The sequence below is a fragment of the Scyliorhinus torazame genome, chromosome 10 (assembly GCF_047496885.1).
Source record: "Scyliorhinus torazame isolate Kashiwa2021f chromosome 10, sScyTor2.1, whole genome shotgun sequence".
In the NCBI taxonomy this organism is placed as follows: Eukaryota; Metazoa; Chordata; class Chondrichthyes; order Carcharhiniformes; family Scyliorhinidae; genus Scyliorhinus; species Scyliorhinus torazame.
The window spans coordinates 247047743-247074220 of NC_092716.1; the positions used below are offsets into that span (position 1 = coordinate 247047743).

General features: G+C 42.3%; 1 protein-coding gene across 2 annotated transcripts in view; it reads right to left on the reverse strand.

Moving 5' to 3' along the window:
* LOC140384703 (kinesin-like protein KIF18A) overlaps window positions 1-26478 on the reverse strand; it is a 117349-nt gene that overhangs the window by 19083 nt on the left and 71788 nt on the right. For both annotated transcript variants that reach the window (XM_072466650.1, XM_072466649.1), the window contains 4 exons: window positions 23410-23574; window positions 16734-16855; window positions 15273-15514; window positions 11091-11180 (listed from right to left, as the gene is read on the reverse strand). In XM_072466650.1, the coding sequence (XP_072322751.1) occupies window positions 11091-11180; window positions 15273-15514; window positions 16734-16855; window positions 23410-23574 (619 nt within the window). The remainder of the gene's footprint in view (window positions 1-11090; window positions 11181-15272; window positions 15515-16733; window positions 16856-23409; window positions 23575-26478) is intronic.

Consider the following 26478-nt stretch of genomic DNA (forward strand, 5'->3'; position numbering starts at 1 on the left):
TTCAGGATTTTGAGGTAATAATAAGGCTATAACAATCAGTGAGGCCATCATTATTCCTCTGAAACTGATAGCAACTTTTAGAGTCCACATTTGCAGTTAAATGGGAAAACCCAGATGTTTCCATCAGTTATTCTGTGCTTCTCCATAGGGCATTCCTATAAAGTAATGGGAACTTTCACTTCCACATTATTAGTCTCTCTGGAAATATTCTTGATCAATGAGATGTGACTGGGTTTTTAATAATGTATTAAGTACATAAATGCTGCTGAACAACCTCTGGGCCTGGAAATATGATGCAATATTTGCAAACTCAAATTTCTCCATTGTAAAAGAAACTCATGTTATATACTGTTTTGTTATTAAGGCTGCTTATAGTATTTCATTTTCTACCTTAATCTCATGTATATCCCGATCTTTATTTCATTTTATGTAAAATGACATGAAAGAACGAAAGATAATTACTGCTTTCAAATGCGGTCTGTGAAAATTCTTGGCTGCTTACCCGGCTTGAAGACATCATCATCATTAATATGCATTAATATAACACAAGAGTTATCAAACTGGGGTACATTTGCAAAATTTGAAAAAAGCTGCTGAACTGTTTGTCCAATCAGCCTGATTGGATGAGCGTGAACAGCAGAGTGATAGGGAGAGCAGGTCGCAAAGAGCAGGGGAGCTGGAGCGGGCCTCGGAGGCCGAGAGAAAGCGACATGTGTGCGTGGGGAAGAGGTGTGTGTATGAAAGGAGTGTATGTGTGAGAGAGAGAGAGAGAAAAAGAGAGAGTGAGTGAGTATCGGTTTTCCAGCATCACTCCTCCCATTAAAAAGGATCGAAAATTTGTAATATAACTTTTTAAATTACCCACTCCTAAAGCGGGTATTACTTCCAGCAGTTAATGGTTAGAGGCCGTGGGAGGATGGTTTGGCCAGGGATTAATGTGAGGGGGCCATGTAACTGGCAAATGTATTTGTGACTGTGTGCCTCTTCCGAATGAGTTTCAAGGAGTGTCTTCAGAGAGAGAGAAAAAGAGAGATAGAGACACAGAGAGGTTTAAGGAGGAAATTCCGGAGTTAGGACCAAGGCAATTGAAAATGTGGCTGCCAAAGCTAGGCCAATTAAAATCAGGGATGTGCAAAAGACCTGAATTGGAAGATAAGAGGGATTTTATAGATTTGTAAGGCTGGAGGAGGCTACAGAGATAGGGATGGGCGAGGACATGTGGAGATTTGAAAACAAGAATTTTAAAATTAAGGCAATGTCAAACATGGAACTCGCCAGCAAGCACAGGGCAAATGAAGTTTGGAGCGAGTTCAGATACAGACAACATAATTTTGGATGTGCTCAAATTTATATAGGGTATAAGATGGGAGGCCGGTGGGAAGTGTATTAGGATAATAAAGTCTGGAGGCAACTAATATTTCAACAGCATAAGAACTGAAGGAAGGTAAAAATGTTATCTTGTGGTTAACAACACAGAGGTTGCACACTGTCCTGTTCAGCTTGCCCAGAGATGCAACAATGGATAGGGAATGGATTTTACGGTAGTGAATAAGAACAATAGCTTTAATCTTCTCAATATTTAGTTGGACAACAATCTTCTCATCCAATATTGGGTATCATCCAAGCATTGTGGCAAAGCAATGACAGCAGAGGTGGCTGTGAGATGAACCTGACATTGTATTTTGGATTATATTACAGAGGGGTAGCATGCAGATGAGAAATAGATGGTGCCCGAGGATAGCTCCTTGAGGAACTCCTGAGCTAACAGAGCAGGAGTTGAAAGAGAAGTTATTGCAGATAATTCTCTATCCACGATTAGATTGGTAAGAATGGAAACAAGTTGTGCAGTGCTACCCAGCTGGTTGACGGAGTAGATGGGGTGCTCAACTAGGACAGGAAGGATAATTAAGACCATGGGCCAAGTGCTGGCAAATGGGATTAGGTAGGTAGGTCGTGTGTTTATCACGTGTCGGTGCAGATACGATGGGCTGACGGTCCTCTTCTTCACGGTGTGATTCTGAATGTTACTTGTCTTTAAAAAGAGCTGTTTCAGGACCGCGGTTGGGCAGAAAATCAGATTGGAGGGATTGAAACATATAGTTATTGAAAGGATGCGCATAGACTTTGAGATGAATGTAGGAATTTAGATATATTGTATGATATGTATTTGGTGCAGTAAGGGTTAAAAGCCTGGGTTAGTGTGTGTATGACTGCTGCAGTAGTGTTTTTAAAGAATCCTGGTTTGAAAGGATTTTGGGAGCCAGTGGTACAATTAAAGCACCATAAAAGCTTGGGCTAATGGGAGTTTTGTTTGGATTAAGGGGTTTCCTGTGGAGTATTTAATTAGAGAAATTTGTGTTCAGTTAGTAAGATGATGTAACTAATGGGAGGAGCTAGAGTACCAGGTATTTTAACAGAGAAGCAGATTGTTCAGTTGGTTTGTGGAAGTTAAACCATGAAGATAGTTTCTGAAGACTTCAGCTAGAGATCCTGCATTGTTCTGACAGAATTTAGGTCTATCTCTTAAAACAGTCTCAAAGAACATCTCTGAAGCAAGTATGCTTGGGCCTGCGATTGTATTTAAAAATGATTGAGATGGTTCTACTGTTTGAGCATAAGTAAAGTTAGCCATTAAGGGTTATTGTGTCAGTTTATTGATTAGCGTTGTTTAAGGGGCAATTGAAAGTTATTTTCTTGTGTGATGTTCAAGATATTTTAATATTGTATTCGTATAACAGGAAATAGATTAAAGATTAATTGTAAGAGAATTAAAGAACACAGCAGGAGAAACCTTTTATAGAGTATTACAAGGTTGCGGGATGCACTACTTGAGGCAACTCAAATTCCTAGGGGTGCACATCTCCAAAAATCTATCCTGGTCCACCCACGTCGACGCTACCACCAAGAAAGCACAACAGCGCCTATACTTCCTCAGGAGACTAAGGAAATTCGGCATGTCCACATTGACTCTTACCAACTTTTACAGATGCACCATAGAAAGCATCCTATCAGGCTGCATCACAGCCTGGTATGGCAACTGCTCGGCCCAGGACCGCAAGAAACTTCATAGAGTCGTGAACTCCGCCCAGTCCATCACACAAACCTGCCTCCCACCCATCGACTCCATCTACACCTCCCGCTGTCTGGGGAAAGCGGGCAGTATAATCAAAGATCCCTCCCACCCGGCTTACTCACTCTTCCAACTTCTTCCATCGGGCAGGAGATACAGAAGTCTGAGAACACGCACGAATAGACTCAAAAACAGCTTCTTCCCCACTGTCACCAGACTCCTAAATGACCCTCTTATGGACTGATTTAATTAACACTACACCCTGTATGCTTCATCCGATGCCAGTGCTTATGTAGTTACATTGTATATGTTGTGTTGCCCTATTATGTATTTTCTTTTATCCCCTTTTCTTCTCATGTACTTAATGATCTGCTCGCAGAAAAATACTTTTCACTGTACCTCGGTACACGTGACAATAAACAAATCCAATCCAATACTAGAGTTAGAAACATGCCAATGTTTACAAATCAGTTGGATAGGGAGTTGAAGGAATAATAGGTTATAGAAACAGTGGATAGGATTAAAACTTTTGCTTATATGAAGGGGGAACACCAGGATGCACTGGTGATGGAATACACTCTGCTTGGCCTGGATGAGTGAAACTCCAACAAAGACTCAAGCTGGATGCAATCCTGGACAAAGCTGCCCTTAAAGGAGATGGTGACATAGTGAAAATGGACTGGACTAGTAATCCCAAAGCCCAGGTTAATATTCTTGGGACATTGGTTCAAATGCCCCTTCAACAGCTGGTGGAATTTAAATCCAATTTAAATCTGGAATATAAAGCTACGCTCAATAAAACTGACAATGAAACCATTGTCAATTGCCGTAAAAACCCATTTGGTTCACCAATGTCCTTTAGGGGAGGAAATCTACCATCCTTACCTGGCCTGGCCTGCACGTGACTCCAGATCTACTGCAATTTGGTTGACTCTTTAATGCCCCCTCAAAGATTCCGACAAGCCACTCAGTTCAAGCGCCCTTAGGTCGGCTGTCTTGCCTATGACTCCCACACCCCATGAAAAAATAAATAAGCTCACTTGTTCGGCACCCCATCCATCACCTTCAACATTCACTCCCCCCACCACTGTCGCACAGCAGTATCAGTGTGTACCATCTACAAGATGCACAGCAACAACTCACCAAGTTTCTGCAACAGTATCTTCCAAACAAGTGGTCTCTGTCATTTTGAAGGACAAGGGCTGCAGGTGCCTGGCAACACATCCACCTTCCAAGTTCTTTCCAAACCCCACTATGCCCTATCATACTATAATGGGACACCGTATCCACACTATGTTACCATTCCTTCACTGTTGCTGGGACAAAATCTGGAACATTTCCCTAACAGTGTCTTCCTACAACGCACCGGACTGCTGCAGTTCAAGAAGGCAGCTCACCACCACGTTCTCAAGGACAATTAGGGATGGGTAATAAATGCTGTTCTAGCCAGCAATGCCAGCATCCCACAAAAGAATAAACATAAAAATACAAATCTGCATCTACCTTTTCCATCCAACCAACTATATTCTGCATGTCTATGTTTCAGTCACTTCATTTCAATACCCTCAATCCCTGGTTCTCTGACACCTCAGTTCTCCAACAGATCAGCATATTGGCTCACTGAACTTCTGCCAACTCCTAGATTTCTTGCAACTATATTCTGAGACACAGTTTTTCCCTTTCTTGAGAGTACTTAAGTAATTAATTTGTTTTTCTTCTTCTGGATCCATGTTGGCTGTTATTTACCATGACATTATCACATAGATAATGGCCAAGTTTACTTCTGATATTTGATGCCATTATTTTTCCTCTAATTGATGCAAGACCAATGAGTGAGTTTTGTCACCTTCATAAAAACAGGCATATTAGCTTGCACTAATTGTGTATCACTGCTCTCAATGTCACACACCTCAGGTGGAATTTAATGAAGTGGTGGGAGTTTGATAAGCGACACCCCCACCAACCTGAACTCCAGGAACTCGGAGGGATTTAAGTACCTAGTTGGCGGTGGGGGGTCCTTTGCATTGCAGGATTATTCTCAGTAGGGCAGAAATCCTGCTCAGAGGCTGGCAGCCTTCCATTAACGACAATGCCAACATACTATTATGATCCCCAGTGACCTAGCTGAAAAGCTCAATATTTTATTTTAGTTTTTAAGACTGTGGAAAGATCGATTCTCTCCAGGAGTGATTGCATGAAGAAATAGAGCTTGGTTATTTTAAAACAATATGAAGAACAATATTAAACTTACTAACTTCAAACCTGAAAAGAACAGCGCACCCATCCATCTTAAAAGCACTATTTAATTTCCCATTAATCAACAAGTAAATACACATACAACTCTCAATCCAGCTCAAACAAGCAAGCCCTAAAGTGATACTTGCATTACACAGCAGATTCTGGCTGTTCAGAACCCCTTACTCTATCTGAAAGTTGCTTCAAATGGTTGCTTCACTTGATTTGTTTCAATATTTCCCTAATTTCTGGACAAGGCTGCTCTGTTTTTAAAATAGTATCACTTTTTCACCCACCTTATTTGGAAAAGAATCGTGAACCCTCAGTCAGGCAGATGGGAACTCAGCTTTTCTTTTCTCAAAGCTTCCGCAAACTCACTGCCTCTCTGCCTTTACTTGTGTTCTCAAGAAATGCAAGGGTTGCCAGATCAGAGATCGGACCTCACTCCAAAAAGCCTTTCTCCACCCCGTCTCTCTTCATAGCTCTTCACAAAATAACCCTGCGTTCTCTTAGTTCCACTTCCCTCATCTCTTCAAAATAAAAAAAGTCTCTGCAGGCGTTTAACCCTTAAATTATACACTACATTTATAATCCAATTTCCTAAAATCCTCCAATTGTCACACTACTGCCAGTATTACACTTGGGTCTTCACCAAGATTTATCGTGAGATCCTGAGAGAAAGCCAAGTGATGGTGGGATGGGGGTTGGCTCTCAGCCAGGCACCCCCCTCCTCTGGATGCAGGGCCCCTCATCCAGACAGTGAGTGCTTTTGAACGAGGATACCCCACCCTCACTAGTCCACAAGCAAATCCGACAAGTTTTGCTTGTGATTGAATGGTAGCGGCAGTGTGATAAGGCCCTTAAGTGAGCATTTCCACATGTCACAAGAATGCACAACGTGACTGAGAACAGGCTTCACGATTTTCTGATGGTGGAGAGCAAGTGACATGTAAACGACTTAGCGGGGACCAGGCCATTCTGACAAACTTTGCAAGGGCAGTGGGACCAAATAGCTGTTGCAATCAATTGCAGGAATCTAGCCCCGAGGGACTGGATGCATTGCTGCAAGAAGTTCAATGACCATATGCAAGTGGCCAATGTCAATGAAATGTATCTTTAAGTGCATATCCTGCTAATTGTGCCACTAGCCTCTGATAGTGCTCAAGGCACAAACCTCCAATATTCACCGACCAACATCAATCGTGTCTCGTATCTAACCTCATAGCATTACTCATCCTTGTATTTAGGACTGCTATAAGTGTCACACTCTAGGGCAGCACGGTGGCGCAGCAGGTTAGCCCTGCTGCCTCACGGCGCCGAGGTCCCAGGTTCGATCCCGGCCCTGGGTCACTGTCCGTGTGGAGTTTGCACATTCTCCCCGTGCTTGCGTGGGTTTCGCCCCCACAACCCAAAGATGTGCAGGTTAGGTGGATTGGCCATGCTAAATTGCCCCTTAATTAGGAAAAATGAATTGGGTACTCTAAATTAAAAAAAAAAAAATAAGTGTCACACTCTTGATAGCTTGCATTCAATCATGAAGACACAATATTGTACCACACTCACTGACATAATTCTCTCTCTCTTACAGGACAAGATGGCACATAATTGGAGGTGGCAGCAGCACCTAATCCAACCAGTTAGGTTTCTGGGCAATGGCGACTCCGAAAATGTTGACAATACAGGATTCAACGATGATAACATTGATAAATGCCAAGGGGAAGTGGTTTGAATCCTGTTGGAGATGGTCATAGCCTGGCACTTGTGCGGCTCTAATGTTACTTGCCACTGTTGTCCAGGTTTTGCTGCCTGCAGGTAGGGATTGATTCACTTATCTAACGAATTGCTAGTGGAATTAAACATAATGAACATTTGAATTATGGCCTGACGATGGTCCTTTGTGCTAGTTAGTAAAGACATTTCCCCCATGTTGACTTCAATTTTGCACGGGTGCCTTGGTGTCACACATGGTAGAACGATGACTTGATGTCAAAGCACTCAGAGAGGTCCGGAGTCATAGTCCAAGTGGAACCCAAATTGAATATCAACGTGAAGGTTATTGATGTGTAAGAGGCACTTAGATAGCACCATCACCTTTCTATACTTTGCTGATTATCGAGAGTAGATTGGACAATTGGACTTGAACGGTTTTGTGCAGAACAGACATACCTGGCCAATTTTACACATTGTCAGGTAAATGCCAGTGTTGTAGCTGTACTGGAACAGCTTGGTTAGCGGCATGGCTAGTTCTGTAACACAGGTATTTCGCACTATTGTTGGGTTATTTTTAAGATATGCTTAATGCTGTCCCTGGTAAGCTCTTGCATTCCTCATTGGTCCCTTGGCTTGATGGTAATGGTAGGCTAAGGGATATACTGCAGCTCGAGATTACAAATTGTGACTAAATGTTTGATGATACGGATACTAGCTTTTTACTCATTTACTTATTAACTGAATTTAACTCCTCTCCTGGCTCACTAGTCCAGTACCATAAGTATTATGTTACAGCAAGCTTTAATATGTTGTCTGTTGGCTCAGTGAACGGACAGCTCAGGATTTGGTTGGATGAAGACAGGAGAAAAGATCTACTGTACAGGGAAAAGGCTCCTGGCCAAAGTAGTAGCCATGGTGGTGAAAAATGAGCTTGGTATCATTTTGATAGATGATGATCTCAAGCTCTTCTTCCATGCCAGTTCCCTGGCCAGAAGACTTCCCACCTTCCAAGGTGGAATTACCACCGTTCTCCTGTCTTGTAGTTGTAATGAAAAGTAGTCAACCTCTTTATCTATTTACAAAGATGCTGCTGCCTGATCTGCTGAGTGTATCCAACATTTTCTGTTTTTCTTTCAGTTTTCCAGAGTTCACAGTAAGGTAAGGTAAAATCGCCATAGTCCTAAATGACCATAGGCTGCTTTCCCCTTTGAAGGGGGAGAGCTGACTGCTGGCTGTTGAACCTGAGGATCATCACACTTCAGGCGAGGGGCAAGGTTGAGAAGGCACACCTTCATGAATAACCTCAGCTGATACAGGAACTGAACCCGCACTGCTGGCCTTGTTCTGTATCACATCCCAGCTGTCTCGCCCACTGAGCAAAACCGCTCAGTTTTTATATCAGTTTTCCAGAGTTCGCAGTATTTTGCTTTTGTAGTAATAGAAAGAAACTCTTGCATGTGTGTATTGAGTAGCTCCATTTGTTGAATGGGCCTGCTGCCTTGGACTAGCCTAAAGTAGATCAGAAGGTGCTTAACCACAAGAAAACTGTCACAAGCAACAGTTACTTTGCTTAGGGTTGGACATCTCCAGATTGCTCCATCCCCAGTCCAAACATCAGCTGACATGCATCACTAGAGCTTCTCCAGGGTGCAGGGTTTGTTCTAACATTGCCAGGAGCACTGACCAGGGGTAAAAAAAACCATTGCAGTTTGAAAATTGAACAATGAGTACTTTGAACAAAAATCGCTCTGTACACTTCAAACCCTCTTCAAGCACACAAAGAACCCTCTCCTTCAGGCATTTATTTCATTAATCTTCATCCCAATAGTTGTAAATATAATTGTATTTTTCTTAAACTAAAAGCAGAGATCCATCATTAATTTATCGACCAATATGCTATGCAGTTTGGAATGGAATGAATCAACTCGGCCCTTCGAGCCTGCTCCACCATTCAATAAGTTCATGGCTAATCTGATTGTAACCTCAACACCACATTCCTTCCTACCTCCGATAACCTTTCACCCCCTTGTCAATCAACAATCTATCTAGCTCTGCCTTAAAAAGATACAAAGACTCTGCTTCCACTTCCCTTTGACGAAGACAGTTTCAAAGATTCACCCCCCACCCCCCCCCAAGAGAAAACATTTCTCCTCACCTGTATTAAATAAGCAGCCTCTTATGTTTTTAAACTATGATGCCTAATTCTAGATTCTCCCACAAGAGGAAACATCCTCTCCACATCTACTTTGTCAAGACCTCTCAGTATCTTAAAGGTTTCAAACAAGTCCCTCCTATTCTTTTTAACTCCAAAGAATGCAAGCCTAATGTGTCCAACCTTTCCTCATAAGACAATCTGCCCATTCCAGATATTAGTCCAATATACCTTCTCATATTTCCTCATATAAGGAGACCAATATTGTACACAGTAATCCAGATGTGGTCTCACCAGTTCCCTGTACAACTGAAGCATAACCCTCTTACTTTATGATAAATTCCCCTCACAATAAGCAATAACATTCGATTAGCTTTCAGAATTACTTGTTCTACCTGTATACTAGCCTTGTGTGATTCATGCACTAGGACACCATGATCCTTTTGAATCTCAGAGCTCTGTAATCTCTCACAATTTCGATTATAAGCTTCTTCTTAATTTTTTTTATTGTAAAAAGTCAAGGCCACAGCACAGATCCCTGTGACACACCATTCATCACATCCCGCCAACCAGATAGGACCCATTTATGCCAACTGTTTCCTGTTAGCTAGCCAATCTTTAATCCATGCCAATATGTTATTTCCTACACCATGAGCTTCTATTTTCCACAATAACCACTTATGTGGTCTTCTGGAAATCTAAGTACACCACATCCACCGTCTCCCCATTATCCACAGCACGTGACTCCTTCAAGGAACCCCAATAAATTGGCTAAACATGATTTTCCTTTCACAAAACTGTTAACTCTGCCTGATTGTCTCGATTTTTTCCAAATGCCCTGCTTTAACATCTTTAATAATAGCTTCCAACATTTTCCCGAGGACAGATGTTAGGCTAATTGGCCTATAGTTTCCCACTTTTTTTTTGTCTCCCTCTCTTTTTAAATAATGGAACCTTCACCGAATCTAGGAATTTTTGAAAATTAAAACCAATACATCAACTATCTCCCTAACCACGGGAGGGATTCTCCGCTTGCTGCTGCTGATTTAATCGGCGACCAGGGCCAAATCCCTTATTATGACTGAATTGGGGGCGGCGCTTGCTCCGCCCCTCCAAAATGTCATCATCGAGGAGTACGCCACACGCCATCAGGACGTTACCTGAAGGCCCTTCCCAATGCTCCGTCCCCGATGGGCCGAGTTCCTGACCACACGGGGCACGTGTGGTCTCAGCAGTCGGGAACCCCGCGTGGTGGCTGTGAACTGTGTCCAGCGCTGGCACAGTTGGGCGGGAGCTGTGCTGCCGACCCGGGGGGGGGGGGGGGGTTTTCAGCGAGTGCTGGGGGGACTTTTGAGGAGGTGTCCGCGGGCACGCAGGTCAGGTCTGCGCAAGGCCGGTGCCATGTTGTATGGCGTGACCGCTGCAGGTCGTCGCCGTGTGCGTGTGCGGCCACGGACCCGACAATTCTCTGGCTGTTTAAATCGAGAAGGCCGTGCGTTTTATGTGGCGCGGCTGCTAGCCCCTCACTGGTCGAAGGATCGGTGCTGGGGCCTCGCCGATTTTTCCCACATAAAACGCCACGGAGCCTCCGAACATAGCCCCAAAATCGGAGAATCCAGCCCACTTCTTTCAAGGCCCCAGGATTTGTTACCCAGCAGCCCCAACAATTTGTTCACTACCACGTCCCTGGTGATTATAATTTTTGAGTTTCCTGTCTTACATTTCCTGATTTACAGCTATTTTTGGGATGCTAGTTGTACCCTCTATAGTGAAAATCCATGCAAAATGCCTGTTCAGTTTGTCTGCCATCTTCCCACTTTCCGTTATGTAAAGCCGATTTGAGATACATTGATATGATATGCGGGCACACTAACAAAATGCACCATTGAATGTTTTAATAAAATGGAACAATATTTCACCTACCTGCTGCTGGTTTTAATTGATGAGGAGATTTATCCTTTTTGACTTTTACAGTCATTTCCTGTTGACTTCTGGAAGGGGTTCTTTTTGAGCCTAAACACATTAAAAAAAATATTTGAGGCACGACAGATCCTCCTGCAGCAATTAACACACATGGAATTAAAATGCAGGCAAAATGTATGTTTAAATAGGTGAGAAGACATGCTGAAGCTATCAAACGCAAGATTAAGAAGTTTTGTATATTTATCTGGTGGAAGAAAGTTGACTGTGTATCTTTACCAAATAAGATTCTCTCAGATCAGAATTTTTATAAATTGCAGATAAAGTTGTCAAAAATTCGACCTAAAAGATGTTTATTGCACAACTAATTAAACTTCTTTAAGGTGGTTCTATCAAGATAACATTTCATCACAGATTGAGGAAAATACATGCTGAGAGGTCACAAATATTGATTTAACACCTGCATGTTAACATAAATATAGATCATAAAGATATTTAAAAATATAATCCCCTTCAAGAGCCATGATTTGAAATCTGCTTTCACTATCGTTCAACTATTGCACTCCAGGTCACAATTTGCCACATTAAAAAAAGCTATCATGAAAGATCCATGGTTCTTTTGTCATTTACCTTAAATTTGTACCATGTGATTATTGACCCTTTCCACAGTTCTTCCCAATTAACTCTCTCAAAACTCTTCATGATCTTGAACCTCTATTAAATCTCCCCTCGTCTCTTCTTAAAAGCAAATGGCAACATCTCTCCATGCTACGTTTGACATCCCTCGTACAATCCGAGTACATCACCTCTGCACCATCTCAGGCCTCGATATTGTCCCTAAAGTATGATGTACAGATCTGAACACAATCCTCTAGCTATGGTTTAACTAGCGATTTATAAATATAACTTTCTTGATTTTTTACTCTACGGCTTTATTTATAAAGCCAAGAGTCCTGTATGCTCCTTTAACATGAAATGAAAATCGCTTATTGTCACAAGTAGGCTTCAAATGAAGTTACTGTGAAAAGCCCCTAGTCGCCACATTCCGGCACCTGTTCGGGGAGGCTGGTACGGGAATTGAACCATGCTTTTGCGACCTTCAAAGATTTGTGTGTACACCCCTAAGTCTCTCTATTCCTGCACCATTTAGTTTATATTTCTTCTTCTCATTCTTCTTACCAAATTGCATCACTTCTCACTTTTCTGCATAACTTGCATTTACCATGTATCTGCCCATTTCCCCAGTATATCTTCCCCTGAACTCACTGTTCACTAAATTTCTACGTTGTGTATAATCTCAAACTTTGAAATTATGCCCCGTTTACCCAGGTTCAGGACATTAGTGTAAATAAAGGGCATGTGAGCTCCTCTGTGAAGGTTTCATCTTTGTTGCAAAAGATTTTAACAGTTACCATGAAAAAATAGTTTGAATAAGCGTAGTTTTTGTACTACTGATAGGTCCACTAAAACACGTTGATTAGGCAACCATGGAACATTACATTTAAGCGCGAAAAATGGTAAAAAGGATGCACACAATGTGGTTAGGGTCAGTGTGATGTTAATGATATTTGAACCTTGATAAAGCAAGAATAATGAATTGTGCCGAAAATAAACCATTTCTGGCTAATTTAAATGGGGTATTCAAGTTTTATCATGTAAACCTTTATGTTCCGGCTTAATTTAGTATAAATATTATAAGGATACTTACTCAGTTGTCTCTGGGCAATTGACTTGAGTGGGGGAGCCAAATATACAATTCAAATACAAATAGTCTGGGATTTATTCAGTTATGGCTACTAGCAGCTCCTTTCACATTTGTCTCGCAGTAACTTAAAATCATGAAGCCCAGTAATTTTTTAAGGAGTATTAATTAGCCTGGATTATGTCAGAATCAGTTTAGAACTTTTGAAGTTCTTGGGTCAATAACTGGGACCAGATATTATTCAGGTCAAAAATTAGATCTCAAGGTCTGACGTTGTGAAACTCTGCCACTTCTCAAAGGCATGAGGACGATCCAAAAATGAAGGAGCTGTTAGTGACTCTAAGAAAAGGCTTGCTGGCTGGGTGCACTATCAAAATTACCTAGGTTATGTTTTTAAAACATTTTTCCAATTAAGGGGCAATTTAGGGTGGCCAATCCACCTACCCTGCTCATCTATGGGTTATGGGGACAAGACCCACGCAGACACGGGGCGAATTTGCAAGTTCCACACAGACTGTGACCCGGGGTTGGGATCAAACCCGGGTCCTCAGTGCAAGGCAGCAGTGCTAACCACTGCACTACCGTGCTGCCTCACCTAAGTTTATATAAACATTCCCCAGAATGTAACAAAGGCATAATTACAAGAATAGTCAGAAACACATAAATATATCTAAAATGAAAATGGCAAGATGATCCAAAAATATAACAATAATTGTTTAAAGTTAAAAAGCACCATCACAATATGTCACACAAGGAGGTTTCAGGTTTGATACCCTCTCTGCTGAAGTAACAGATTTCAAACAGGCTAGCATACAAGAAATGCAATTAACTGTGATGCTGTCTGATGGAGAAAGAAAATATTAAAAACAGATATGGATCCTGCTCTGCCCTCTATCAACTGGCCCCTGCTTTAACACCAGGCAAAAGCAATACTAGGTTCAGCCATCGTAATCCTGATTCTATCTCAGCAACATTAATTAGACTGATATTAAGAATGCCCTTTTGTTGAGATACAAGTGGGTGGCTGAGGGCAGGTATGGATTTGAGTGGAAAAATCTATTTGCTATTTCTTCCCTTCAGAAAAAAACAGCAGGATTTAGAAAAACATGTTATCTGATGGGGACTTCAAAGAAGTCAACAATTTTGTATTTTTTGTCATGTTAGCCAGGATTCACAGTCGATACCCCCAATGTGCCTTTTCTTCAGCTTCAAGTACTTCACACTGTGCTAACAGAACAAAAAAATACAATGTGACAAATTAAGCATTCTCATTCTTCCTTCGATTTGAATTTCAAAAGGAATCAGTCGGAAATGTTCCTACAGCGAGATCGTCTGGTCCAGCCGAAGGTGAACCCCCCACCCCCGGCGGAGGGGCGAGCCACAAAATAAGCCGTTGATAGCTGCGGGCCAGAAGATCCTGCCACTGACCAATAGCGGGATGCCACTACCGCCGCAAAACACGGTGCGGGGGTGGGTGGAGTGGTAATCCCGCATTCAGAGTTAACTTATTTCACTTAACATCAACCAAACAGGCTAAATGAATTATGCATATTAGTCCGAAATAACTTATTTTTCTTAGAATTTACAGTGCAGAGAGGCCATTCGGCCCATTAGGTCTGCACCAGCCCTTGGAAAGAGTACCCTACTTAGCTCACACCTCCACCCTATCCCCGTAACTCAGTAACCCCACCTAACCTTTAGGGACACTAAGGGCAATTTAGCATGGCCAATCCACCTAACCTGCTCATCTTTGCTTGTGGGAGGAAACTGTAGCACCTGGAGGAAACCCACGCTGACACAGAGAACATGCAGACTCCGCACAGACAGTGACCCAAGTCGGGAATCGAACCTGGGACCCTGGAACTGTGAAACAACAGTGTTAACAACTGTGCTACCATGCCGCCCACTTCATTTGATAATGCTACCGAGTAGAAAATGGGAAACCACGTTTACGTTAATACTGACCAGCATTAACAAAAATATAATTTTATACTTATAAATAGAATTTTCTTGGCAACTAATTCATAAACTGTAGGGTTAACTGGGGTATTATCCAATAAGGATTAGGACTATAATCAGTTCTGTAGAAGGGTCATATGGACTCAAAACTTTTGCTTTTCTCTCCACGGATGCTGCCAGGCCTGCTGAGTTTATCCAGCGCTTTCCGTTTTTATTTCAGATTTGCAGAGTCTGCAGTATTTTGCTTTTATTTGAAGGTTTAGGTTTAGACTGGGGAAGAATTAAGTAGAGATGTATACTATTCTGATCAGCTTTGCTACGTAAGGAATAAAACTTGATCGGTAAAGTTGTTTTCTGCTGACATAAATGAAATATTAACATAATATGCCCAAGCTACAGCAATTGTTTCAGCAGCAAATCACAAAAGTATGCTGGGAAATGCATGATCTACATTCTGGCAATGCTTCATTCTTCCAGTTAATTAAAACATGCTATAAATTATAGCTTAAGAACAGTTTACTTACTACACGGTGCAGCCTGGCAATAGGTGAGCTGGGAGTAATTCATGATCGAGGAAATGTTTAGCTGTCCATCAGATAACTGTTCTGGTAATTTCATAATCTGATCTTCCCATGTAATCCCTTTCTCCTGTTGTACTAACTGCTCCACTTGCACAAAAGCATCCTCAGCAGCTGCCGAAGCAAGTCCAGCTTCTTTCATTGTTTGATACTGTTGGCAGAATGCAGGCAGCAAAGTGTTTATAAGCCTGTAAAGTGAAAGCAAAACAAACAATTATGGTGCCGGTCCTAATATATCATACATGTAAAATGATGTGAGGTTTCACACATGACTACACATTTCCCGTTTTACGGAAAACACCAAGGAGATATTTTTCTTCCTTAATGCAGTGGTTAAAATCCTCACTGAGTTACAGCCACACAGGGAGTATTAACAGTTTGTTCTGAAGGTCAAGACACTTTTATGTAACTTAACCTTATTGCTAATATACCAGCAGTAAATTAACCAATAGGGTAGACCAGAAAAACAATATTTTGGTTGATTTGATCGAAGTTGATCAGGGATACCATCCAGCATTACAAAACATCTAATAATTTGATGTTGCCTTTTCTCCTCAAAATGTTATTCTCTACTCTCCCCCCCCCCCCCCCCCCCCATCTGATCAAAGTTAAAATGCTGCAAACTGAACCCTAACATAAAAGGTACACGTTGTCCATAAAAGGAATTCTACTTTACTTGATCTGAACTCACCTGAGTCAGAATGAACTATATCGAAGCCTCGCAAGGTGAATACAAAATTCAGATCAGAGGAATCTGATAGTTGCTATTTGATCTCTTACTGGCTAGACTGGCTAAAACACCGACAAAGGTTTTCTCTCCCTTATCACTTAACATAAGATATTGAATCAGAATTAGGCCATTTGATATAATATCAATAAACCATATAATCAATGTACGAAGTCTTACAACACCAGGTTAAAGTCCAACAGGTTTGTTTCGATGTCACTAGCTTTCTGACAGCGAAACAAACCTGTTGGACTTTAACCTGGTGTTGTAAGACTTCGTACTGTGCTCACCCCAGTCCAACGCCGGCATCTCCACATCATATAATCAATCACCAACAGGGCCCTTAATGAGGGTGTGCCCCTCATTACAAGTAACCAGCAACAAAAATAAAATAAAATACTAATGAAGGCTGTTGGAAGTTCCAGAATAGAATAATTAATACCACCACAACCTGAGGGTTATAAGGAGAATGCTCTCCTTTAGTGCTCCTGTGCTTTTGCATCCATTGATAAAATTATGAGCAGTGGGTGTGCAACTTCCCAAAATAATTTAAAAAAATCTTTAATTCCTTGAATTGTGCAGCAAGCGCTTTAATTATATTTTAATATAAAACTGGAAATGACATGGGTGAATAATGTCTTTCATATTAAGATGTTGGTACAAATTAAAAACTGCTTTACTTTTCCGTTCTTCTGTTCTCTGGTTTTTGGAGAGAAAGTAATTGATTCATATGCTGAATTTGTCGTTTTAAGTCCATTACTTCCATTTTTAAATGGCTGCACTGTAGATCTTGATTCAGGACCTGTCAACAGAAATATATTCGTAAGGGCAAATTTGTTGTCTGGAATAGCATAGTACACCCCACATCAATCAAAATATACAAAGAGGTAGAAACAGTTGATGAGGAAGCAGTTCTACAGGACTTTTAAGAATCCCTGGTCGTGCACATACAAAGTAAAATAACTAAATACCCACATTTTTTAAGATAGCAGATCCAGAGCTTTTTGTGCACATGGGTAAAATATATAAGCCACAAGTCACCCTCCCAACAATTTGTAATGACATTTCTAATGTACTGTCTTTTGTTGAGTACGCTGTGGTGACCCAGGCACCACCCATCTTATACATATTACTGTGTGACATGAGGTTAGTTTGTTTATTGTTCCTGATTGTTTGCATCTTGATGTAATGGTCGATTTGTACCTAAAGTTCTGAAGACTGCTGCCTTTATTTAGACAATCATCAACCACTTGATAGCTGAATAAATCTTTTCACCAGCAGTTTTAAACATTTTGCAGATATCAAGGAAGGCATCATTCACGCCGCCGCGCCCCCCCCCCCCCCCCCCCCCCCGCGAATAGCTTTTCTCAAGCAGATTCCTGTGTCCATTGTCCCATGCTGTATGGCCCAATGTAAGACATGGAAGTGTTCTCAGTTTTTATTCTGCTGGTGATTCATTGTAACCAGGATCTATGTAGCACTCCTGAGTTACTACTAGTGACCACCAAAGGTAGTATCGTCCTCACATCGAGAATTAGTCCATTCAGCCATTGGGATTACTGGCAGGGGATAATATTTTGGAATTATGGGTTTCTAGAATTCATTGCTCCTTAGCCATTTTAACACTGGCCAGTATTATTGTACTTCTTAAACAAGGTACATATAACACAAGTTTTGAGGGCAGATAATGAATTTTGTGATGTAGTACAGAATTGCAGTGTCAATAAATTGTGATCTCTGGTCTATGATGAATTAACTGATTTCAACTGATGCAACAATGGGTTAATGCAGGCCAACGAAGATAAATTGAATTCAGGGTTTATGCCCTATCAATTACTGGGGGCATAATTATACATGCAGGTGATGTCCTTACAGCCGACTAACACTGGTTGTCTAGGTTTGTACGTATTGCATGATCGCTTGGGTAGCTGATGTCAATGGAACTACACCCTAACCATGAATCATTGCCTTAGGGAGAGAAGGGGAGAACATTTGACATTTGGTGGGTGGGGGAATAGAAGTGTTCCTCCAGAAAGATAAATTCTTTTGTTGGGTCGATTTGAAATGTTCCCAATACCATATTTGCTTTGTCCATAAGCATGTCTTGAATTTTTTGGCCGAATTTGCAAATTTAAAAATTGTTGTTTTACAGAAGAGGTAGTGTGTCTGCAGTTAATTAAACTTTATAGGTTCAGAAATTTGAATTAAATTTAAGTATTTACATAATCAAAGACCTGCTTTGCAGCTGTTTCTTTTCCTCACAGAGCATGATATGTTTTTGTTGGCACACAGAACAAAATGCTCAAGTAGCCACTTAAAAGCAATATAAAATGAGTTCCGACAGAAAAGTCAAGTGCTAGATCAAATTTTCCAGCTGTGTATGTCTTATTATTTACTACTTCAATCAGTCTTACATCCTCACGTTCACTTTCTGCTCTTCCTAACATCAGACTTCTTTTTATCTACTTATTTCCTCTCCAGTTCTGTCACTAAGCCTCTGCTTACTGGAATTCTTTAACTCTTTCCCTCTGAACTTTCAAAGATCTCACAAAAAAACTCTCCTTTTGACCATGTTCTGATTCCATGCTTTAGAAGGAGTAGAAAATGATTTGGTCAATGCCAAACATAGGGAATGGACAGTAATGAAGAATTACTCCATAATGCCTCCTATGGCTCTTCAAGTCAGCATTCGTCATTCCCTTACTCGTTAGTTTAGATCTGTCCACCCTCCTTGTGCCGTTCCCATAACCTCCTTCCATCTCCCAATTTGATGACCTCTGCCGTTAGGGTACACAGCTCCACTTCAGCAGAATAATGAATTGTACATTATTACATTGTATATGAAATTCAGTTTTTTATGTTTTACTGTGCACATGGGAACTTCACCAGCCTTCTTAACACTAGGTGGTGTTGCTGCACCTCCAAAATGTGTCACCCAGGTGTGTTTCTCTTGGTGGTAAGGCAGGCAAATACTTTAATTTAAAATCAAATGCTGGCCTTTTGTGACTAGTGTTAATCCATTTTGTTCTGATTTTGGCAGGAATCCTCCATTTGCCTGCCGGTGAGCCCTCTTTCTCCTGATTTAATGGGGCATATGTCTTCCCTTTTCTCTAATCACGGTCTTGTCTGCTTTACTCCTTTGATCACTGCTAAGATGCTTCACCCTACCCTTGCTAGCCCACTACTCACTTCTAGCTTTGGAAAGTCTGAAACTCTCTGACTTCAGTGGAACTTGGGGTATCCCACACCTTGATCCATGGTCTCCTCTTCTTCCTTTGTTTGTAGCCCTTTCCCCAGACATTGTGCCTGCCGCATTTGTTAATTGATAATTGCAGTCCTGCCATCTCGCTACTGATTTGTTCAATGCTAAAACCATCAATTTGTTCTTTCGAAAAATTGTGTTGCAATTATTGTGCTTGTAATTGTAGTGTTTATATCCATGTGCTTTAAAGGATATATTAACAATTTCAGGGACAGCTTGAAGGGATGTGAAGACAGCTAAAAAGGCTTTGGTGAGGGTGGGGGGGCTGGATGAGACTGAAAATAGAGAGGGAGGATAAAAGAGGTGAAATATAAATTGGATGATGAGATTCAATTTGAGAACAGAGCATCAGCCAAAGAGAAGAACAGAGGCCTTCAACACAAAGTGAAAGGTCAGTGGTGTCCACGGCAGAGGAATTGGGAGTGGGTGGAGGAAATCACCCAAAGAGGGACTAACAGGTGCTCATCACAGCAACAACTTGTATTGCCTTTAACATAGTAAAACATCCCAACTTCCTTCACAGGAACATCATTGAACAAAATTGGACACCATGCCACATAAGAATATGTGGACAAGAGTGGGAAGGGTAGGGGATGAGATACACAACAGTATATATGAGACAAAGGAAAATGGCTACTGGGATGTAATGTCATCGGGAGGCCATACTAGGAAGCGGAGCTGATGGAGATAACATGAAGTTCAACATTCCTACCTTTTAATGGTTACACGATTAATAGCAATTGATGAACAACAGAACTGGCCCTGAAAAGTATTTTTTAGTATTGTTGAATAAAAGAGACATGTTGAAGCTTTCGGTCTTGCACTCATAGAATCATAGAATTTACAGTGCAGGAGGCCATTCGGCCCATCGACTCTGCACCGGCCCTTACAAAGAGCACCCTACTCAAGCCCATGTACCTATCATATCCCCATAACCCAGTAACCCCCACTTAACATTTTTGGACACTAAGGGCAACTTTAGCATGGCCAATCCACCTAATCCGCACATCTTTGGACTGCGGGAAGAAACCCACGCAGACACGGGGAGAACGTGCGGACTCCGCAGACAGTGACCCAGCCGGTAATCGAACCTGCGACCCTGGAGCTGTGAACCACTGTGCTAACCACTATGCTACCATGCTGCCCAATCATGATGCTACCGCGCTGCCCAACCACTATGCTACCGCACTGCCCAACCACTATGCTACCGCGCTGCCCAACCACTATGCTACCGCGCTGCCCAACCACTATGCTACCGCGCTGCCCAACCACTATGCTACCGCGCTGCCCAACCACTATGCTACCGTGCTGCCCAACCACTATGCTACCGCGCTGCCCAACCACTATGCTACCGTGCTGCCCAACCACTATGCTACCGTGCCGTGCTGCCCAACCACTATGCTACCGCGCTGCCCAACCACTATGCTACCGTACTGCCCAACCACTATGCTACCGCGCTGCCCAACCACTATGCTTCCGTGCTGCCCAATCATGATGCTACCGCGCTGCCCAACCACTATGCTACCGCGCTGCCCAACCACTATGCTACCGCGCTGCCCAATCATGATGCTACCGCGCTGCCCAACCACTATGCTACCGTACTGCCCAACCACTATGCTACCGTGCTGCCCAACCACTATGCTTCCGTGCTGCCCAACCACTATGCTACCGTGCTGCCCAACCACTATGCTACCGCGCTGCCCAACCACTATGCTACCGTGCTGCCCAACCACTATGCTACCGTGCTGCCCAACCACTATGCTACCGCGCTGCCCAACCACTATGCTACCGTGCTGCCCAACCACTATGCTACCGTGCTGCCCAACCACTATGCTACCGTGCTGCCCAACCACTATGCTACCGTGCTGCCCTCTGCACTCATCAGGACACTTCATAAGAATACCAACATAAGGGGAAAACATCAATTTATACTGAACGAGAAGAGGTTATGATTGGTTGACAAATAGATTGGTTGGGATATTGCCCTGGAGAATGATCCAGTTGACGGTGACCGACAGTTAACGGTCAAGCATTGTTTGAAAGTTAAATCAGGGAGGTTGACCCCGATTGGTAAGGGCATTGCCCTGAGGAATGAGTCAGTGAATAGCTGGGACTTATTTTGTTTCGCTGAAACAGGTACTATGCACCTGTTCTTTCTGTCTGCAAAGAACAGGGCCCTGCGTGTTAATAGGAGGAGGTAAACAGGAGGGAGATAAATCACTTGGTTGCATGGTGTACCAAAAACAACCTCTCTCTAAATGTTGGAAAGACCAAGGAACTGATCATCGACTTCAGGAAGCTCAGCATGACACACACACTCCCGTCTGCTTCATGGCTCCGAAGTGGAGATGGACGATAGCTTTAAGTTCCTAGGGGTCACCATCACCAACAGTCTGTCCTGGTCCACTCACGTTGATGCAACAGACAAAAAAGCCCAACAACGTCTCTACTTCCTACGGAAGCTGAAGAAATTTGGCATGTCTGCATCGACTCTCACAAACTTCTACAGATGTGCGATAGAGAGCACCCTATCCGGCTGCATCACAGCCTGGTATGGCAACTGCTCGGTCCAAGATCGCAAGAAACTGCAGACTGTGGTGAACTCAGCCCAACGCATCACACAAACTTGCCACCCCCACATTGATTCTGTATACACCTCTTGCTGCCTCAGGAAGGCAGACAGCATTATCAGAGACCCCTCCCACCCAGGCATTTGCCTTCTTCCAGACCCTTCCACCAGGCAGTAGGTACAGAAGTCTGAAGACCGGCACATCCAGGCATAGGAACAGCTTCTTCCCCACAGCTACAAGACTCAACGACTCCCCCTCGGACTGATCTGTTCCCTGTAAGAACACTATTCATGACGCCCTATGCTGCTCTTGCTCGTGTATTTGCTTTGTTTGGCCCCTTGTTCCGCACAGTAACCAATCACTGTTTGTTGATGTACCATTTGTCAACGTTCTCTGTTGATTATTCTTGTGTCTACAATGTACGTACTGTGTACGTTCCTCGGCTGCAGAAAAATACTTTTCACTATACTTCGGTACATGTGACAAATAAATCAAATCAAATCCATGTCACAATACATAAAGCAACTGTTCTTCACAGGGTCAAGGTGCCTGGTTTAAATTTCAAACAATGCTTGGCAGTTAACTGTCAGTCATCATCAAATGGTGCATTTTCCTCCACCAGATTCCACTTCTCACACAATCAGCACTCTCTTCCCATACAGTATACATTGTTGTTTTCCCCTTATACTGATATTCTTGCAAGGTGTCCTGATGAATGCCAGGTGAAAAGATTCGATAAGTATCTTTTTTTCAGCAATTCTCAATTATTCAAATATACTTTTTTGAAATCTTGGAATGCTGTCACAGGATTAATTAATAGATTTTAAAAATAATTAAGAACATTTTTTGCCTTCTACATTTGCCCCATGTGTATATGTTTGAACACTTAGAAAAAAAATTACACTGAACAATTTAAGTGACCTTATTTTAGAGCATTTAGCTTCCTGATTGGGTGAAAATTCTTTAATGCGATTGACTATGTGGACAGCCTGATGACATCACTTCAACACTATCATGGGAAATCCTCAGTAAAGAATGCTGCAATCAATTGCAGTATCCCTGCATGGTGACAGAAATAAATTTCTCACTGAAAAGATCGCTAGATCTCAGTGACACTTACTTCATGTCAATGGCGAGCGCTTTTGCTTCGCCACTGATCGCAAATTCCAGCCCAGTGATTTCATCCAGAACCCTTCAGGCGTCGCACAAAAGCAGGTCCTAAACAGGTCAATCATTTGCAATCTACAGAGACTCCTTTTTCAGAAAATACCCAATCGTCCAGGAGTCAGAATGTCCAGTCAACTCTTGATCATAGGAACTGTGTTTCCATAAAGGGGAAAGATAGTTTGCCTAAACTTCAATTATTTTCAGAAATTGCTAATATAAATTAGCATGCAATTGGCTTCAAGAATGAAGAACTTCTGTTCTGAAAGGAACACACCTATAATACTGTATGCTATATGATATGATGGATCATAATGTATAAAATGAACCTCATAAGATTATCAATTATTTTAGTTTTACCTGAGGCATCTTTCCATTTTGGCCCAATAAGCACATTTCATTCTCTACACGGTGCAACCAGTTATCGTTTTCTTCAAGCATTTTCTCCGCTGTTTCCGTCTTTTGTTGAATATGCTTGTGTTGTGTGATTAATGCTGCAAGTCTACGTTCATGCTTGCAAGATGCCTAAAGATCAGATAGGTAAAGCACTATGTTAATCAAATAAGTATAAAATATTGATTTATTTCAAAAACAATTACCAGTACTGCAGAAATTTTGCAAACTTAAAGGGCAATAAACATATTTTTTTTTAAAAACAGCAGAACGCGAGGAATTTTCCTTTTCCTATAAGGTCATGTTCCATGATTACATGAAAAAGTAGGTCTGACACAGGATATCAACGACCACGGTGTGATGCTAACACAGGTGAGGGGTACAGCGGGTTCCAGAACAGGTCCAACTCACATTTGGTATAGAGGCAAAATACTGTGGATGCCTGTGAACCAGAGTGATTCTTCGTCAGAACTTGAAAACATTACAAATGAAAGGAGCTGAAATGATCGATCTCCAACCACAATAACCATCTTCCATTGTGCGAGGTGTGACCTCCAACCAATGGACAGTTTTCCCGGATTCCCATTTTGCGAGGGTTCCTGGATATCAAATCTGCCTTGATGTCAAGGTCTATCACTCTCCCCTCACCTCTGGAGTTCAGCTCTTTTTGTCCAGTTTGAACCAAAGGAACAGTGAGGTCAGGAGCTGAGTGGCTCTGGCAGAACCCAAACTGAGTGTCAGTGAACAGGTTATTACTAAGCATGTGCCAATTGATTTCACTGTTGATGATCCCTTCCATCGCATTACTGATGATAGAGTGTTGACTGATGGGGCCAAATTGACTGGGTTGGATTTGTCTTGTTTCTTATGGACAGGACATATCGGGGCTATTTTCCACATTGCTGGGTAAATACAAAATAGCTGTACTGGAACAGCTTGGCTCGGGCCACAGCAAGTTCTGATGAATAAGTCTTCAGTACTATTGCAGGAATATGGTCAGGGCCCATAGTCTTTGCAGTAGGCAGCGCCTCCAGCCATTTCCGAATATCACGTGGAGCAAATTGAATTGGCTAAAGACTGGCATCTGTGATGCGGGGACCGAGATGGATCATCCATTCGGCAATTCCAGCTGAAGATTGTTGCAAATGCAACTGAAGTGCTTGTCCCCTCCATCATTGACGATTGGGATATTTATGGAGCCTCGTCCTCCAGTGAGTTTAATTGTCCACTATCATTCATGGTTGAAGCTGCTGGTTGTGGAATTGTTAATCTCTGTCGATTACTTGCTGTTTATGCTGTTTGGCATGCAAGCAGTCCTGTGTTGTAGATTCACCACATTGGTGCCTAATTCTTGGGTATGCCTGGTGTTGCTCTTGGAATGTCCTCCTGTCCTGTTTACGGTAGCACAGTGGTTAGCACTGTTTATTCACAACGCCAGGGTCCCAGGATCGATTCCCAGCTTGGGTCACGGTCTGTGCGGAGTCTGCACGTTTCCCCGACTGCGTGGGTTTCTTCCGAGAGCTCAAGTATCCTCCCAGGAGTCCCGAAAACGTGCTTGTTAAGTGAACTGGACATTCTGAATACTCCCTCTGTGTACCCGAACAGGCGCTGGAATGTGGCGACTAAGGGATTTTCACAGTAACTTCATTGTAGTGTTAATGTAAGCCTACTTGTGACAATAAAGATTGTCATAAACCCAGGAACATGTGAAAATCAGAACAAGATTTGCATCTTATACCTGATGCATGCCGTGGTAAGTATAAAAATAACAGCGGCACATGACAAATCAACAACGCAGCTTTTACCTATTTTTGCAAAACAACTTAATCTTTAACGAATGTCCTTGACTCAAAATAAAGGACTAAAATAGAGATGACTATGGGTGGAATTTTCTCTTTTTTTGACAATATCAAGTCAGGTGGGAAAAGCATTGTGTAGCTCACCGACTGCACTGCCAACCTTTCCCACCATATTTTTGGAATCATTCTGGAAAACAAATACAATCATAGAAGGCGGATGGGCTCTGAATAAAAGCCTTTCCCGCCAGCAACCTCAGCTGCTTTTTAAAGGGTGCCCAATCTGAAAATATAAAAAAAGCCCCCCCCCCCCCCCCCCCGGGAACCTCCACAATGGACGCCCCCCCCCCACCGGCAATGCAACAGTGCATTGCCTGACCCTCTCCCCCCTCCCGCGGGCTGTAATTTACCTGTGCACCCCCAGCGGGTTCTCTTCATTAATTTCCTGTTTGTCAAAATCTGTCGGGAACCCCGGCATGGATTTTCCAGCAGGTAGGACTGCTAATCATATGTAAATGAATTTAAATGGGATTCCTGTCACCGAATGGTAGGAACCCTGTTATGTCACTGTTAGGGACAATTGAGTGGGGAAAACCGGCCAGCATAAAAGCCGTTTTGGAATTCCACCCTCAATTATCCACCCCCAATGCCACCTATATTACAGTTGGATATTACAGAACTTGTATAGCCTGTGAAATTGTGCATTTTAACAACATGAAAATTGATTTTTTTCCCCCCCCCAACTTAACTGCATGCTGTACAAATTAAAATGAAACTCATTTGCGTAGTTCTTTGATTATACGAATCATGGCGTAACTGGCCCAACACATACTGGGCAACACACGCTAGCAAAAATACTTAAATTTCAAAATTCCCCTTTTGGTTCTTTCCTGATTTAAGGGCGCAAACACCATGTGCATTGAACACGTGTATACCCCAGTTCTGTATCATGCTTTGATGTAATTTTAATAAACAATAAAAGACATGCTTTTATACAGCATCTTTCATAACCATCCCAAAACCCTTCAGAACCAATGAAGTAATTTTGATTTGGAAACATTGTTGTAGGAAACCTGGCAGCTATTTGCATATAGAAACTCCAATAAACAGCAATGAGATAATGGTCAGATAATCAGCTTTTGTGATATTGATTGAGGGATAGATATTGGCCAGATGGCGGCAGAGAGGCACAGTGGTTAGCACTGCTGCCAATCCCGGGTCACTGTCCGTGTGCAGTTTG